A 17,543-nucleotide genomic window follows, 5' to 3' on the forward strand; every position below is an offset into this window, starting at 1 on the left:
CGCAAACTCATTTTCCTGCAGGGATACTACAAAGTTGTCTACCATAGTCCTCCTGCCCATTTTCACTCACAAACTCGCCCCACTGCCAAGTCCATCCTGCCACTTTTACGTATTATGGCTGGCATCCCAACCATTTGCCGAGTCCGAGTGGTTTTCTGTTTACTTTCGATATTTATTCGTTTTTTCTGCTGGTATTTGGCATTTAACACATTCTCCTATGTGCTTTGTTTACTTTAGGATCTGTTGGTTGGATTTTTACTGCTCACTTTTTTTCATGCACCGTTGCTGCTGTTGGCCCGAAGATAATTTACAGCAAATGCTACTCGCAAAGACTGAAAAGTATATTGAGCTTTTAATATGCTTATTTTGCTTTTTGTTTTCAAAATGGAAACAGGTAGTCAGTCGTCCAGGCGTGTGTTTTGTTTTGTTGCCATTTGCACGTAAAGTGTTTTACCCCCTTCATTTTGTAGCTTTATCGTGCCCTTTATCATTCAGCGAGCTGAAAGGAATACTGTTAAGATACTTTTACAGTTGCTTTCATCACGCCAACAACGGTTTATTCGACCTGTCGTGTTTGTTGCTGTTATTGTTGTTGTTGTGTGTGTTTCGCAGGATGGGTCAGCCGCTTGTTGAATCTGTCAACACCATTTCAAACTGTTGCTTTCCCACCGCTCACTACCAACCCCCCGAGTAACGTTACAACCTTACCGTTACTCACTTTGAATTTGCTCGAATTCGTCGTGGTTTGGGGCATTGCTGGCAGCACTTCAATGCCACTTGGTAATTGAATTGAACGTAAATTTACTGAAATATTTTTCCACTCGAACCAGCACTCTATGCAAAACAACAACAAATTTGTCGAACAAAACAAAAAACCGAAAAATGTTTTTAACTGAATTTGGTGCGCTCATATTGTAAGGACTATCCTTGACTTTGACTTGGCAGGCCGCACCGTATTTTAATCACCACTACAATTATAATCTATATTACTATATACCGTTAACATCACGAGACGCTCGGCTGGTTACACAAGAGCTTTGGCTTTCTGTGTGTGCTTATCCGTGCATGGCGTGAACTCCATGTCCAAACTGTCTATGTCAAGTGCTGAATTAATGCTTGTTTACGTAATGCATGGCAAAAGCAAAGTAGCAATGTAGTAATGTAGAATTGTGTATTGCAAAAGCATTTGGCCGTAAATTCTGCGTTTCCGCACATTTTGATATGCACGTAATTACCTCCGACAACAGACACTCGCCGGTACTCAGCTACATACAGAGAAGAAGCAGCAGCAGCAGCAGCAGCTCCGTTGGAGCATGGCAAACTTAAAATGCTTTTTAATGTGTTGTTTGTTTATTCATTATAAATACAACAACAACAAGCAAGACGAAAAATGGAAAATCAATCGTTTGCTGCTATAAATTAAAAAAAAAACTGTTGTTTTTGTTATTGTTGTGAGTCAATGCTCAATTACTATGTAGGCGCTTGTTTTCCTAATGGCCGCGCCGTTTAATGGCAACATTTTAGCTAAAATGAGTAGTTGTTTACATAGATATTGCCACTCGCAAGTAACAAGTTGACGGCTATTTAGCTTATGGCTATTTCGGTATGTATTTGTTTTTGTAGCATTTAAGTGGTATTGATTCGATTAAATTAATAGTTGATCCACCGAGCTCTTGCTTGTGCGTACCTTGTTCTGGCTTACAAATGTGGTTGAAATCATTTTAATTTCCGGTGAATAGCCGGGTGGTCTAAACAGTGGCTAAATAATTCTAGGAAAAATCATTTTGATACCAATACAAGTCAGTCATCCAAGAATTAAAGCCGAAATCAAAGTTTCAAGTTGTTTTTTAATAAGTTTAACGTAGAAAGAAATGATTTTCTTAATGACTGAAACTGAAAAAGAATTAGCCTCTTTAAAAATACACTACCTTCACGAATCAGATCACCCGGTGCCGCAGTTTTCTTCATGAGAATGACCATTTATGTTTACTTGGTATTCATTACGCTTCCTTAACCCACAGACATTAGCTGAGCTGTGTTCTATGAACCTACAGAAACTTGACTATTATATCCAAATATTTCCAACATAACCTGGATATGGAACCAAATCCCTAGTGGATTATTCAATGGTGTTTACAAGATTGGAGGATCAGGGATGGAAAATCAAATATATAGCTTTTGCCATCCGATTGTCAACCTCACCTAGGCGCGGTGATTGTTAGCAAACAAAGCTCTGGTGACCGAATAAAGGTGTTATAAGGTTTTTATCTGTATCGAGTAAATGCCAAGCTAATTACTTGGCAATTACCAGGATATATAGACTGATAACCTGTCGATCCATCTTATCAACGAAAACACAACAAAGATGCCTCGGATAAAACAAACACCGATCAAGAAAAAAAGGCTAGCACAGGATCGTAATAAATGATCCCGAGCCCATAGGATACAATATAAAAATATATATATTATAACCAAGAAGAATTATTATTATTATAAAATATTCTCTTGATAACCATGGGCAAGACAAGCATATGAACATTTCTAATCAAAATATAGTCACTAACCCATCATTTCCCAAATTGAAAGGAATATGACTTAATTCCACCACACTAGCTGTCATGATATTATCCAGAAGGAACTTATTTAAACAAGTAAGGAAGGGCTAAGTTCGGGTGAAACCGAACATTTTATTCTCTCGCAATTTATTTATTTAACTTAATTTATATTATATAATACACAATTTGACCAACATATTCGTCTTATATATTGTATAAAGTCCATTGAAAGTTGGAAACCCTAATATTAGGTTAGAAGCACCGAGGTCCTCATGTTCGATATATGGGGCCTTGAAAACCTATGGTCCGATTTCGGCGATTTTTAGAAATGGGCTGCCACACTATAAATACAGTATTTGTGCAAAGTTTTGCACCGATATCTTCACTAGTGCTTACTTTACATATTGTAAGGTAAACGATTTAGATCGTCTTCAAAGTTCTAGTATATAGGAAGTAGGCGTGGTTGTGAAGCGATTTGGCCAATTTTCACAACATATTATTGGGAGGTAAGGAAACTATTACAAACCAAGTTTCATTGAAATCGGTGGAGTAGTTCCTGAGATATGGTTTTTAACCCATAAGTGGGCGACGCCACGCCCATTTTCCATTTTGTTAAAAGATCTAAGTGCAGCTTCCAACCGCCATTTCTTACGTGAAATTTAGTGTTTCTGACGTTTTTCGTTAGTGAGTTAACCCACTTTTAGTAATTTTCAACCTAACCTTTGTATGGGAGGTGGGCGTGGTTATTATCCGATTTCTTTCATTTTTGGACTGTATTAAGAAGTGGCTAAAAAAAGCGACTGCAGAAAGTTTGGTTTATATAGCTTCATTGGTTTGCGAGATATATATAAATAACCAATTTGGGGGCGGGACCACGCCCACTTCCCCAAAAAAATTACATCCAAATATGGCCCTTCCTGGTGCGATCCTTTATTCCAAATTTTACTATTATAACTTTATTTATGGCTTAGTTATGACACTTTATGTGTTTTTGATTTTCGCCATTTTGTGGGCGTGGCAGTGGACCAATTTTGCCCATTTTCGAAAGCAACCCTCTCACGGTCCCAAGGAACATGTGTTCCAAGTTTCATTAAGATATCTCAATTTTTACTCAAGTTACAGCTTGCACGGACGGACGGACTGACGGACAGACATCCGGATTTCAACTCCACTCGTCATCCTGATCATTTATATATATATAACCCCATATCTAACTCTTTTATTTCTTGGTGTAATTTGACATTTTCATTGGATAGTTTGACATTTTTTAGCATAACATCACTCAGAACGTTTTGTCATTTAATCGTGAATTGTTTTATTTACAGCGAATTAAAAACTTCATCTCGGCCAAAAAAAAATGGAATTAACTCGTGAACATTTTCGTGCGATCATTTTTCACACAACAAACATTTCGTCCAAAAACAGCCGTTGTGCCAGAAAACATGGATGCCGTATGTGAAGTGATAATGCAAGACCGTCATGTAACATATCTTCAGATAGAGGCATGCCTATGCCACACCAGCATACATTCGATATTGCATGAACACCTGACCGTTTGTTCTCATTGGATCCCGCACAATTTGACAATCGCTCAAAAAAAGGCTCAAAAAAGTGCTTCGAAAATTGGTTTGAGCGCATGCAAAAGTGTATAAATCTTAATGGAGAATATTTTGAAAAACAATAAAACCATTTTCGTTGAAAAATATTCCTATTTTCATTATTAGGCCAGAAATATATATAGCAGCCCTCGTAATAAGTATTTAAAATTTATGAGGATCTCTAAAAATATACATACAGTATCGGGCAAATTTTATATATTTTATTAGGCTATATAATCACTTAAAATAAAGCAATTTAATTTTTATTATTTTCTTGTGATTATGTACATATATATTATATATAAAATTAAAAAAAAAAATCACTAAATATATTCAACTCACCTGTAATTATTGGTTGCTATCCAAACAGCCAAACGAACAGCAAATTAGCACGATTCAATTAAAATTATTTTACAATTAATTACGAAATATTTTTAAAAACATTAAAAATACTAATTTTATCTATTTATAATATTAATAGTTGTTGTTATCGTTGTATCAATTATGATTATATTATTTTTATTTTAAGTATATTTTCATTAGAATTCCATTAGAAATTGCACACATGGTTTTTAACAGGCAGAAAACTTATCTTCCCCTCCAATAGGCAAGCACAGCAAATTTTATCGCATTTGCTTAATTGAATCAATTTCACTTTCAATAGGCTTTTGGCGATTTAAATTGCTGTTTTTGCATTAAATTTAAAATTATGATTTCTACTGAATGTTTTTAGAGACATTAAATACATTTAGTTTATAATAAACATGTCTATTAATTTTATTTTTTTTTAGATTAAAAATTAAATCATTTTGCACACATATTTAATGATACTTAATTTTCTACGACAATTACATGTAATTACATTTTTTTATTTATTTTCGTTTTCTTGATAAACTTTTTTTTATCAATTAAATTGAATAATAATCCCCTTGATAAGACATTTCGTCAAATTTTGGCATTAATTACCACTTTAAATTCCATAGGTAACACTGAAATCACATCACCCTTCACTACCGTTACTTTTCGCACTACTGATTAACAACATTTACACTTCGTTTTTTCATTAAAATAACAACTCTTCAGTACACTTTTTTAATATTTTACCGCATAATAATGATTTAGTTATTTATTTCTCAACACCAATTACTAGCAACAGCTTCACTAATTTTATAATTAATTAAACTAAACACCGAATATTTGCGATTTTCGCTCATCCGTTATTTGCGCTTTAATTTCGCGGCTGTTCGGCAAAGACTGAATTGCGCCAACATTCAAAGCACAAAGCACCAACGACAACAACGCCGTCAACGGCAGCGGGCAGCGAACAACGAGTGGCGACTTGTTCGTTAGATGGGTGGTGTTTGGCGTTCGCTACCGGCTTTACTAACAACACACTTTTGGAGCACATGCACTACAACACCCACACAACAATAACTAGCAACATGTGTGCGCAACATTTCAAAGCAACATTTTTGTTTTTATTATTTTACCAGGAAATGATCTAGGCGTAGGTGGGTCAGATTTGAAGAAAAAAGGGTAGGGAATCGCTTAAGGGCGACCTTTTCATATGTTTACTAATTAATAATATGAATTTTTGAATATTTAATGTCTTTCTACCGTAAAAAAAATATTGTATACATTTGTTTATATGCAAATATTTAAATTTATTGAAAGCAACAAAAAATTTAAATATTTTTATTTTAAAATCCTACCTTATATTTCCATTTGATCTTCGTAAAATTTCCATTCTCCAAGCCATATACGTTTTTAAGCAACATGTTGCGCAACATTTTGTTAACATTTCCAATCGGGTTGCTTTGCTGTTCGCAGCTTCGTTGCCTGGACAACAACATACGAGTGTGTGAAAAGCGTCGTTTTCGGTGTGAACGCTGACGTCGTTTTCTATTTTGTTGTGTTTGTAGGCAGCCGGCAATTTGGTTGTGTTTTGTTCGTTGGCGTTGCCGGCTGCCGGTCACAACAAGGCATTTCCACTGTCGCAACATGTTCGATGGGTGGTGGTTGGGTTGGATGGGGCAGACAAAGTGTTGCCATGCGAAACAGCAGGGGTAAAAATACGGCCGACTGAAGGGAATTTCTGGAATTGGAGATATTGAGTTAAATTTTAAATTAAATAACTTTCAAAGAAATAAAAAAAAATAAAAAAAAAATATAAAAAAAATAAAATAAAATAAAATAAAATGAAATAAAATAAAATAAAATGAAATAAAATAAAATAAAATAAAATAAAATAAAATAAAATAAAATAAAATAAAATAAAATAAAATAAAATAAAATAAAATAAAATAAAATAAAATAAAATAAAATAAAATAAAATAAAATAAAATAAAATAAAATAAAATAAAATAAAATAAAATAAAATAAAATAAAATAAAATAAAATAAAATAAAATAAAATAAAATAAAATAAAATAAAATAAAATAAAATAAAATAAAATAAAATAAAATAAAATAAAATAAAATAAAATAAAATAAAATAAAATAAAATAAAATAAAATAAAATAAAATAAAATAAAATAAAATAAAATAAAATAAAATAAAATAAAATAAAATAAAATAAAACAAAATAAAATAAAATAGAATAAAATAAAATAAAATAAAATAAAATAAAATAAAATAAAATAAAATAAAATAAAATAAAATAAAATAAAATAAAATAAAATATAAAATAAAATAAAATAAAATAAAATAAAAATGGAGAGTTTCTAGATTTTGATTTTTTTTTTCAAAATACACTAACTTACAACAACTTACTACAAAATAAACAGTAAATTTTAGGTTTTCATTATATCACCAAGTCAAACAATTCTTTTTATTGAATTCTCTTTGAATACACACCCTGTTCTGACATCAGATAAAAGTATAAAAACAACATGAATTTTGGATGGCAACGACAACACTTATAAGCATAGCCCAAATATATAAGAAAGCTCGGTAAATCCTTTATAAAGCTTTTTATGTTATCGATTTCTCTGCAATTGCAACCGCATCTCTTGGATTTCGATATAATCCTGCAAAGCTTTAAAGTACTGCATACATTAAAGCACTAAATATAACTGTATAGCGCAGAACTACGAAAGCTTTCGTGCGCATTCGTGATGGCTTTTAGCATTGTCACTACACAAGTTTCTATAAAGCTTTTATTGGAATTTCAAACTTGCACTGTTTCATTAAAACTTCAAATAACGAGATTCGAACGCTTTTCAAGCTTTTATTTGCTCAAACATTCGGTTACACAACTTGATAGCTTAAAGCGAAACCAACTTCCTGCCCAGCTTTATAATTGCCATCGCTATTGAAAATCAGCATCAGCGGTCCCGGGTTGCTGCCTGAAAACGGCGTTTCAAATTATTAGCATGACCATTTAATTTTATGGCAATAAAGATAACTTACTCGCCACTGTATCACTCTGTATGCTGCTGCCGCAAAAATATGTAGCACGTATGTTGCTTTCCACAATAGTTGCTTGGGGTATCAGTAAGTAATCTTCACTTAAGCCCTCGCTACGTAATTGCGGTCGGCAATAATTATCCAATTCCTGAAATTTCTGACGGCTATATTCGGCGCCCAATCGGAAGTAGCGCATCTTAATGCTGTAAACAGAAACATATTTACCGTTATTATTAATACTCGGGTATTGCAGTTAATGAGAATTCACTCGAGTGATTTGGTGGACTGTTGACGATGAAAGCAGATGGCATAATTCAAATTCGCTGGATAAACACCCCCACCGCCATTATAGTTGAACGAAGTGATAGTGCCAACGGTTTGTGGAAAGTATTGCAGGCAACCAGGTGGTGCGATAAGGTAATCATCAGCGCTACTGGTGCGTGGGTCTATGACGGACTCAAGGTGCGCATTATGCTCCTTTTCTATCTCAACTCGAGGATCGAAAGTACCACGCGGAGCTGACTCCGTTGAGCACTCCAACTGTTTGATGATCATATTCCAGCGTGGCGTCGGCTGTTTTCCATCGGCTCCCGAGCGCCTCGTAGTAACTATACTCAAATCGATGCTCTTCAGGCCGCCGGTGCGATTGAAGGGCACATAAATGTGTTGATCCACCTCGGTGCCGCACAGTCTTAAACCATTCACGGCGAAGTAGTCTTTCACACACTGCACGTACCACAGATCGTTCTGCGCGTCTGGTCTGCTGGGCTGGGCGAGTGTCAACTTGAAATCGATGCGTAGCTGGCAGACATTGTTGTTGTAGGCGTTGATGTGATACTTGCATTCTTGTGGTGGATTCTCCGGCTGCAACAGTTGAATGTGCTTCGCCGCGGTGCTGGCGCCGCAGTTGGGCTTGGCGGCGTTGCCGACGGCACTGGTGACGGGTGTGCCACAAACAATAAGCAACGCGGCAGTGAAGAACAGGTGAGCGTTGTTGCGCATATTTTTCGTTTGATATCACCTAACAATGGGACGTTTAAAGAAATATTTGGTTAAATTGTTAAATCAGTTGTGCGCCAACAGCCATTTGAGTTTACTTGCTGATAGTTAGACCGATAATTATCAACTATTTTTCCAGCGCGTCCCGAGCCACCTTTTTATTGCCCTTGACACAGCTGCTGCTGCAATCAGTAAAATCACTAAGTGATATTTTAACATGCCGTTATCTCAAACTGTTATCACACCGCTAATTGTTTACTTATTTATTTGTCGCGAAGAACCAGCGCCGAAGATGTGTCATAACTGTTCGATAATGGTCTGCTGGCGACGTTTTCGATAGTATTGCCTAAAAATACAACAACTCGTTATCTCATGTTCAATTAATTCCTTGTGTTTTTCGGTGTTTTGGGCGTGTATCACAGCAGTTTTGCAATCTGTTGTTGTTGCGAGGCTGTTAAGTCCGCAGCAAACCTACAGGGTTCTTATGAAATATTTAATGGCAAATAAAAAATGATTTTTTCTTAGTTAATTCGCTTCGTTTCTGGTGTAATGTTGTTTCGTGTCGAGCATTTGGTGCACCTCGTTTTGCTTTTGGCGTGGTTTGGTGTGTCCGCCGCGCAAATATGTAAGTAATGTCTAGAGGTGAAAGTGAAATAGAAGTGAAAAATCGTTTTTTGGATATCTAAAATACTTAAAGTAAGGGAAATATCCAGAGTGCATGTTTTTGGATGAGCCACGTCATTCATACCAGTTTTGTTAGGTTAAGTGAAAGGTCTCAACCACAGCGTACTTCCAATAATTTTAACTGTGACTGCAACTGATGATATCCTCGATTATTGCCGAGAGGCATAGTTTTATTAATTTCAGAAGACTCCGTGATCAGTCAAAGGGAATCATATCATAACTTATAGTTTCTTCAGTTTTCGATGAATTCCATCGAGTCCTAAAGCTCTGGACTACACTCTACAACATAGCTTACGGGCCCACGGAAATCTTAAGTGTCAATCCAAGCAACATTTTCATTAAATATAACCACAACGCTGAGTACAGTAGTCCCAAGAAGTCTGAATATTTCACATTAATCATTTTCCAGTGGTCTGGATAAATTTATTTGGTCCAAGGGTTTCAACATATTTTAGTTCCATAGTAAATCTTTTCTTCAAATATTTATTCTTTCTAAAATTCAACTGCTACAGACTCCTCTATTCCCTTCAGTATTCTTAAAAAATCAGTAGAACTAATTTAACTTGTCCAGTTCCAGGAGGCATAATGTCGAGTAATACCCAGTTTTAGCTTGTCTCTCTGTTTCTTAGAGTTTTCTTTATATCGTAGAGTCGAAATGGTTGATTCTCCAATAGAACATTTTGTAAATATATTCGACCACTCCAATTTCGACTCGAACCAAATCTCCGCTCCGGTTACGTAGACCTGACTGTCGAGTTTCGAACGGCTTGATTTAGGCCTATTATACTCTGGACAACCTTTACATATTATAACTTTCTTTCTTATTACATTCCTCATCTTACAGTCAATTTCCAATGCGGCCACACGACACGTCTTAAGCGAATTGTCATACGCAGTCCCGCACAACCATCATCCTCATGTCAGTATACGATCCGGCGTCACAGTAATCATGTCTGCCAATTACTCATACGTTTCCAACACTTCGAGTTGCAACAGCCGACAACGGACGCCGTTATGAATACTTTAACCTGCATCGACTCCTTCACAGCCGGTCGATTTACGCTGTGTGGCGATAATAGCGGCCAACACATTTATATACCATTTGTTGGGGACTCACTGGCTCTAAACTTTAATTTACCTTCACGTTGGTCACAATCGAATTGGCATCTGATTGTTGAGCAGCTCGAATGCCCACCAGCACCGAGTCACGTTGCCGACGGTTTACCACCGCTCATTAGCGGTATGGTTAATGATATTCTAGATTTGCGTAATGTTTTCTCCAGATTCGTTAATGATATGAATTTGCTGGCGCCACCTGGTTGTGATCAATATTATACCGAACCAACGGGTCTAATTAAGAGCTTTAATTATCGTGACGGCATGAATACACACTATATGGGCAGTCTGAAGTATACGGTGTGTGTTAAACAAACAATGAAGGCAACATTAATCGAGTGAGTGTCACATTTTCTATTAGAAGGTGAATCCTAATTTTATTACTTCTTATAAACAAAATTTTTAGATACACCGTGAAAACGTTTTCATTGTCTTCCGAGTTGCCGAACGAATTTTACAACGAGGCCTGCCATCCTTTCATATACACTGATGGCCGTAAAAGCGATTATCTTATGATACCAAATTCCTACTTTGCGAACAATGCCGCTATTCAGCCGACGTATTTTTGTGGTCAAGGTCTAACGCCGGGTCAAGTTGTTATTGGTAAGTTTTCGTTGATGTTCTTTGATGTTTAATTCTAAAAGTTGTTCCTTGTTTCCACTAATTTCAGGTTCAAGTCCATTTATAATGCGTTTCTCAAGCGATGAGCAATGGCAAATGGAGGAAACTGGCTTCAGCATTGAATATCGCACAAAGGTGGCGATTTAATTTTAGCAGCTGTGTCTCAATATAAGTTTTGAAATATATGTTTTTGAAGAGAGTATTAAAAACAGTTTTTAAATTGTTTATAAAAATTGGGAACAAAATTCTGTTACAACCGAGTATTGATAGATGTCGCTTCATAATTTTTTTTCGATTTCTAATATTTGCACATCGTTTTAGGATCTACTAAATATTTTAAAATATTTTAGGGTCTACGAAATATTTTCAAAATAAAAGAAAAGCGAAGAAGCACTAATTGGACTTATTATCTCTAGTGGACATGCTTTATCGAAAAGGTTAAACGAATGCAGCTCTATAAAAATTGAATCGTTATCTCATCGATGTAATTTTTTGTAACTTAAATTTTCTAATAGAACTCGCCAATGTCTTAAGCAAGAAAAAATATTGTTGCTTTCTTCTGTACTGAATTAATTTTATAGTTAATGGACAAAATATTTTTAAGTATTCTCACGGTAAAAATGGCATATAGACATTATAAAACACTTGTTATTTCCCAACATAATCTCCTAGACTCTGCAATTACTTATTGATCAGGATGAAAGAGCATATTCGTTTTTTGAACTAAGGACTTTCGGATGAAGATACCATATGACGATGATCTGTCCTTCTGATATCTCTTTTGAACTTGGCTTATATTGAAAATTTATATAAGGAATACGGAACTGAAAATGTGATAAATTGTGCTTCTAAATGACACCAGAGTTTATTATTTGCGGAAAATAATATATATGGTCCATTAATATTCCCATTGATAAATTTAAAATAATTATTTGGACACACGGAAACTTTCAAATAGTCATAGCCATAGTTTATTTCGACATGCAATTTAAGCTAGTTGAATTTTATCCATATTTCATCTTAAAATATATCCAAATTGGAAGGGCTGCTGATTTCAATGAGAAGACGTTTCATACCCTTTAACTGATTGTCTTAAATTTTTTTCTTCAATATCTCCAGAAATATAGCAATTTGATAGCAAACATTTATTAGAAAAGATTCGAAAAATTGATTTTCGAAATAAAACCAGCTCGAACTGGTATCAATTTTATTTAAGACTAGCAGACCACTACTTTGCTGTTTCTTGCGTGGGTTCATATAAAAAAATAGTAAAATGAGGAAAATTCTAACATGAAAATATATTTTATTTGCAATGAGCTAAAACTTATTACGACCTTTAGTCTTTGATGTTCGTTGCCTTTCTCTCTGATAGTGAAGGCGTTGGGAAAGCTCAGAGTTCGACTCCCTAGTACGAGTTTGTATATTTCTAATATTTTGTTCTTCACACGTTCCATACTCGACGCTCAAGCGCGTAGTTGGGAGGTTTTGAGATTTTGTTCATCAAGCAGCTGCGAGCGCTTGTTACTGTACTCTCTGGCACGCGATTGCGATGCGAAGAGAATGACTTGCAAGACGATTTTCAGTTTCAGGTGAAGATTCTCCATCACGGAGTCTTTTTGATACCCTCGCCTGGGAACTATTTCCAGAAAGTTGAGATTCTAGCAATAAATATAGCCTATGTTACTCGGGGTGAATGTAGCTTTCCAATGGTGAAAGAATTTTTGCAATCGGCACAGTAGTTTTAGAGTTTGTTCATTACAAACAGACATACAAATATTTCCTTTTTATAATAGTAGCATAGACTATTCCTAATTCGTTCACCAAATCCCACCAAGGATCTAACTATGTCATTAGAATGAAATGCCTAAATCAATAACTGTAAATGCGTACTCTTAGAGCCAAATCAATATTTGATTAACATGTGAGCATGTAAACATTGCCTAATTTAGAAATTCCAATTAACAAACATTTTGTGACCAAAAAACAAAAGCGAAACAAATTAGTAGCTCAAATCAAGCAAGTCAATGGGTGTGAAATACACACAAACGTTAGTGAATAGGGGTAAAAGAATAGCTGAATAACTGTAAAAAGAACGAAGCAACAATTTTGGTTGGTTGGATGGCGCACATTTATTGCTCCAATAGAGACCACACAAATTTTTAGCGCGACTAGCATTATATTGTGCAAATAGATAGTATAGAAAAAAGTATTATATTTCTAACACAACAACAGATAAAAAGTTTTTGGAATTTAAAACAAATAGCAAATTTTTGGATAAGTCTGTATTCTGGTATTTTGGTATTTTGCGAGTTTGCATATCACTTTCGAGCACTTAAAACGCTTGTAAATATTGACACATAACTAAGGTAGCTGTAGAATCGAATTGAGTTTGCGCAGTTGTTTGTGTAAATAAGCGGTGAAATGGTGACTACAAATGTGATGTAGGTGTATGCGAGAGTGAAAGAATGCATGTGATCACATCGAGCTATCCAAGACGCAGACCGCTGCTCGGCCGATCGGCGGCTCGGCAAGCAAAGATCGAGCGCTAAACGAGCGTTCGATTGGTGCAACGAAGATTGCTCACACAACCAACAATACACGACGCTATAGCGGCATCGCACAAATCAAGTCGCGACGACAGATCTATAAAATGAAAGCTTCGTGTAAGTAACGGCACAGTTTGCGGTGCGTACGCGTGCGTTATACGAGTGCCGTTGTGAGCGTTAGTGAATTGAAGTGTTTAAAGTGAAAAAAGTGTTTGCTACAGGAAAGATTTAATAAGAAGTATATAAAAAAGTTTAAAGTGATAATAAATTTGAAAGCTTATTCCCAGAAATCATGAACTGTAAAAATATGTTATCATCGATATGGTTCGTTATAGCTCTAAACTTAATTTGTGGCCATACGATACTTGGCGCCGTTTGGAAAGATAATGTCCTTTACAATAATGCAAATGAAAGTTATGCATATTCATATACACCAGCGCAGGAGTTAGACGATACGGGCATGTTACGGCAAGCGCGTCGCAGTTCCGTTGCGAGTGATGCTTGCACCACAAACGAAGGCACATCGGGTTCATGTCTGTCGCGCTTCAATTGTATGCGTCAGGGTGGCGTACCGAAAGGATACTGCAGTACCTATGGCGTGTGTTGTGAAAGTGAGTGACATTATAAGTGTTAGACGGTGTTAAAATTTTCAGTAAAAGCCAAAAGAATTTTTTATAAAGGTTTTCAAAAGTATAGAGATCTCAATTTGAAAACTTTGTGAATAGATAGTTCTCAAGTTGATGCCTAACACTCGTGTTAAGCGCTCTCGAAGTTTGGATAGTTCTATTGTTCTATGTTTTTGGAATATCTTCGTTTTTCAGTTAATAGAATCTGTCTGGATCTGTGATTCATGACATAATTTGCAACATATATTTCATGGAACCAAAAAATTATATTTTAGTACAATCACAGAATCCCAGAGATCATTAACTTCTTTCTATATATATATATATATATATATATATATATATATTGAAAAATAGTAGTTGAAGAGGAGTCAAAATAAAGTTGGAGATCTGAAAAGTGTAGATGTTCTCAACTGTTCGAAAACTAAGAGGTCTTTAACCTGTCTCATATTTGGAAAGATATTATTTCTGAATTTTTTGTTGAGAACCCTAGTGTTCTATAGTTTAGCAGAAGGTAAAAATAAAGTTGGAGATCTGGAGAGTTAGGTGCTCTCAGTTGTTCTAAAACTATGAGATTATTAGCTTGTTTCATACTTGGTAGTTCTAGAGTTGAGTAGAAGTCAAAAATAAAATTGGAGATCTGGAAATTTTAAGTATTCTCAACTGGCACTGAATAATATATATTTTATTCAAATTCTTCCCTTTCATTCAACATTTCCTCCTCAGCAAATCTACAATGCGGCCAAATTTCCAGCTCGAAGCGTATTGTTATCAAAAATCCCGTACAACTGCCGAACACTTGCCAATATGTGATTGCGCCCTACAGCAGCAATGTTTGTCAGCTGCTCATTGAATTCGAGCATTTCGAATTGAATCAACCGACAAATAATGCGGACCAAGGCACCTCAATTTGTGAGGACCGATTTACGGTGGGCAGCTTTACGATCTGCGGCGAAAATAGTGGACAACACATATATTTACCGTATGATGTTGTGGCGGGTGTGACGCAAGCTACATTAGAATTTATATTTAACAAAAAATGGGCACAGTCCTCATGGCATTTGGTGATCACCCAATTGGAGTGCCCACAGCAGAAGAAACGTTTCGGTAGCGGTGGCGGCGGCGGCGGTAATATGCTGTCATTTATGGGTCAAACAAATATACAGGATATACGTAAGATATTCTCGTCGAAACATAACGATTGGGATTTGTTGGCACCACCCGGCTGTAGTCAGTATTTCCGCCAACCGACCGGTACAATTAAGAGCTTCGGTAATATGTACTATATGACCAATTTACACTACACAATCTGCATAAAGCCGTTAGCGGACACTTCGATGATCGAGTGAGTAGCGGCGAAATTATATACATATTGGTGCTTTTTTTCTAATAAATACTTTTTTGTTGTATTGCAGATATGTGGTGAATAAGTTTTCTTTATCATCGGAGCAAACTACTAATTTCTACGATGAATATTGTCATCCATTTGTAGTAACCGAAGGTCGCCAAAATGATTATCTTATGATATGGAATGCGATATTCAAAGACGATGCAAACTTGCAGCCGACTTTCTTTTGTGGTCAAGGCCTGATGGCGGGTCAAACACTAGTTGGTAGGCTACAAGTGTGCCCTAGTATATGTAAATAAAATTTACTGTTAATTGGCTTTAATATTCTTCTAGCAACCGTGCCATATCAGTTGTACTTTAACAGTGATGAGCAGTGGAGTAATGTGGAAACCGGATTCAGCATATCGTATCGTTTGACATAGATTAAAAATAAACTTTCGAATGCGTATTTATTGGTTATGTTAAGATTTTTTTAAATAAAAAATTATGAAAATTTGCAATTGAATAAATGGAAAATATTGGAAATTATATATCTCTGAGCTTAAAATGTGTATAATCCAGATCGAGATTAAAGTTTCTTCTAAAACATATTTACTTTTCAAATATTTGTTGTAATGTTATGAAGCAGATAAATCGCTTTCATTGCAACAAATGTTAAATAGCGGTTAAAATAGACAATAATGAAAGCTCTCAAAAGCTCTGCTGCTCAAATAAAGCTTTCGGAAACAGTTGAATTGAGTCACTGAAATGTTTTCAGGAGTTTCCAAACAACGATTCATAAATAATTTACTGAAAAATAACACGATTTAAAGAGCTTTCACCTATTTTATATAAAAGCTTTCACTAAACAATATTACATTTTATTGTGAAAATCAAATCTTTACCTTTTATGACTACAATTTTTGTTTTCATTCATAAAAATTAGCAACATTTATTAAAGTAGAAAATAATGAAAGCTCTTAAAAGCTCTGCTGTTCAAATATCACTTTCGAAATCAATTGGAATGCAACAATAAATTTGTTAAAGGAACGATGTTACTATATAAACCACAGAAATACTATCGTGAAAAATAGTACGATTTGTAGAGCTCTCACCTATTTTATTACACGCTTTCACCATACGATATCGCATTCTATTGTGGATAACAAATATTGAAATGAGTACAATTTTGGTTCCGTGTTTAGGTATTTTACTAGATCTAACCCCATTTCAACATTTGCCAATACATTTGTTAGTTAAAAAAAGAAAAATGAAGCGATGTCGAATTCGAAAGTACTTTAATAGGAATTTAAAGTAAATTATCTAAACAAAATACCCACAAATTCCTATACACTTCGATTCACTATAAAAGAAAAGCAGAAAATATATACAGTAAACAAAAAGAAATATAAGTGAATGGGGGAAAAATATGTAAAGGGCTGGGAGAGTTAGTGCAAATACTTCTTAAATAAATGAGAAAAACGCATTAACGCACTTCTAGGCTGCGACATGATTATCCTTTTAGTAGTAATTAACTAACTAACCACATCAAGTGTTGGCCAACTGTGAGTTGTCAGCGGTTGGGGGCCTCGTTAATTTGTGCAAGTCGAACGTTGAAAAAGATGCTTCAATTTATTTAGTAGATGAAAGCCTAAAATAAAAATAATATAGGGGGTAAGTAGAAATAAGGCATTAAATACAAGGCGGTTGATATTTTGTTAGGACAAAATATTTATAGGGGGATTAAAATTTATATAAAGGGTGTGATTAATATTTAAAGAAATGTGATCAAATATGCTGAGAGATATCTTTTGATTAAAGAAAAAATGATTCATTATGACACTATTAGCGTAAAATTTTTATATTTTTTTTGAATTGTTTAAGATATTGGAAAGGTTGTGGTGATTCAACTATAAAACTAGTTGAGTATCCACAAGTATTTAGTTTTTTTTTTTTATAATTTTGTCTAATGTATCTAATTACATTAAACTGTTAATTGTACAAAGAAAGCGCTATGATCGACAGAAAGCCAATGAGTGAGTACTTGCAAGCCGGTGATTGCCT

At 35.0% G+C, this 17,543-nt stretch overlaps 3 protein-coding genes across 3 annotated transcripts; 2 read left to right on the forward strand and 1 right to left on the reverse strand.

The window, feature by feature from the left end:
* Positions 1 to 7,272: 7,272 nt before the first annotated feature.
* Positions 7,273 to 8,702, reverse strand: LOC105214977 (uncharacterized). The gene is made up of 3 exons (XM_011188693.3): positions 7,829 to 8,702; positions 7,564 to 7,763; positions 7,273 to 7,499 (listed from the first exon to the last, which is right to left on the reverse strand). The coding sequence occupies exons 1-3, from the start codon at positions 8,560 to 8,562 to the stop codon at positions 7,402 to 7,404; spliced, it is 1,032 nt and encodes a 343-aa protein (XP_011186995.2). The 5' UTR covers positions 8,563 to 8,702; the 3' UTR covers positions 7,273 to 7,401.
* A 363-nt stretch (positions 8,703 to 9,065) lies between these two features.
* LOC105214961 (uncharacterized) lies at positions 9,066 to 11,196 on the forward strand. The gene is made up of 4 exons (XM_011188676.3): positions 9,066 to 9,184; positions 10,088 to 10,697; positions 10,766 to 10,962; positions 11,030 to 11,196. The coding sequence occupies exons 1-4, from the start codon at positions 9,109 to 9,111 to the stop codon at positions 11,125 to 11,127; spliced, it is 981 nt and encodes a 326-aa protein (XP_011186978.2). The 5' UTR covers positions 9,066 to 9,108; the 3' UTR covers positions 11,128 to 11,196.
* A 2,434-nt stretch (positions 11,197 to 13,630) lies between these two features.
* LOC105214976 (uncharacterized) lies at positions 13,631 to 15,966 on the forward strand. Its single transcript, XM_011188692.3, has 4 exons — positions 13,631 to 14,137; positions 14,879 to 15,497; positions 15,568 to 15,764; positions 15,834 to 15,966. The coding sequence occupies exons 1-4, from the start codon at positions 13,819 to 13,821 to the stop codon at positions 15,920 to 15,922; spliced, it is 1,224 nt and encodes a 407-aa protein (XP_011186994.2). The 5' UTR covers positions 13,631 to 13,818; the 3' UTR covers positions 15,923 to 15,966.
* Positions 15,967 to 17,543: the final 1,577 nt, after the last annotated feature.

The sequence above is a fragment of the Zeugodacus cucurbitae genome, chromosome 6 (assembly GCF_028554725.1).
Source record: "Zeugodacus cucurbitae isolate PBARC_wt_2022May chromosome 6, idZeuCucr1.2, whole genome shotgun sequence".
Taxonomy (NCBI): Eukaryota; Metazoa; Arthropoda; class Insecta; order Diptera; family Tephritidae; genus Zeugodacus; species Zeugodacus cucurbitae.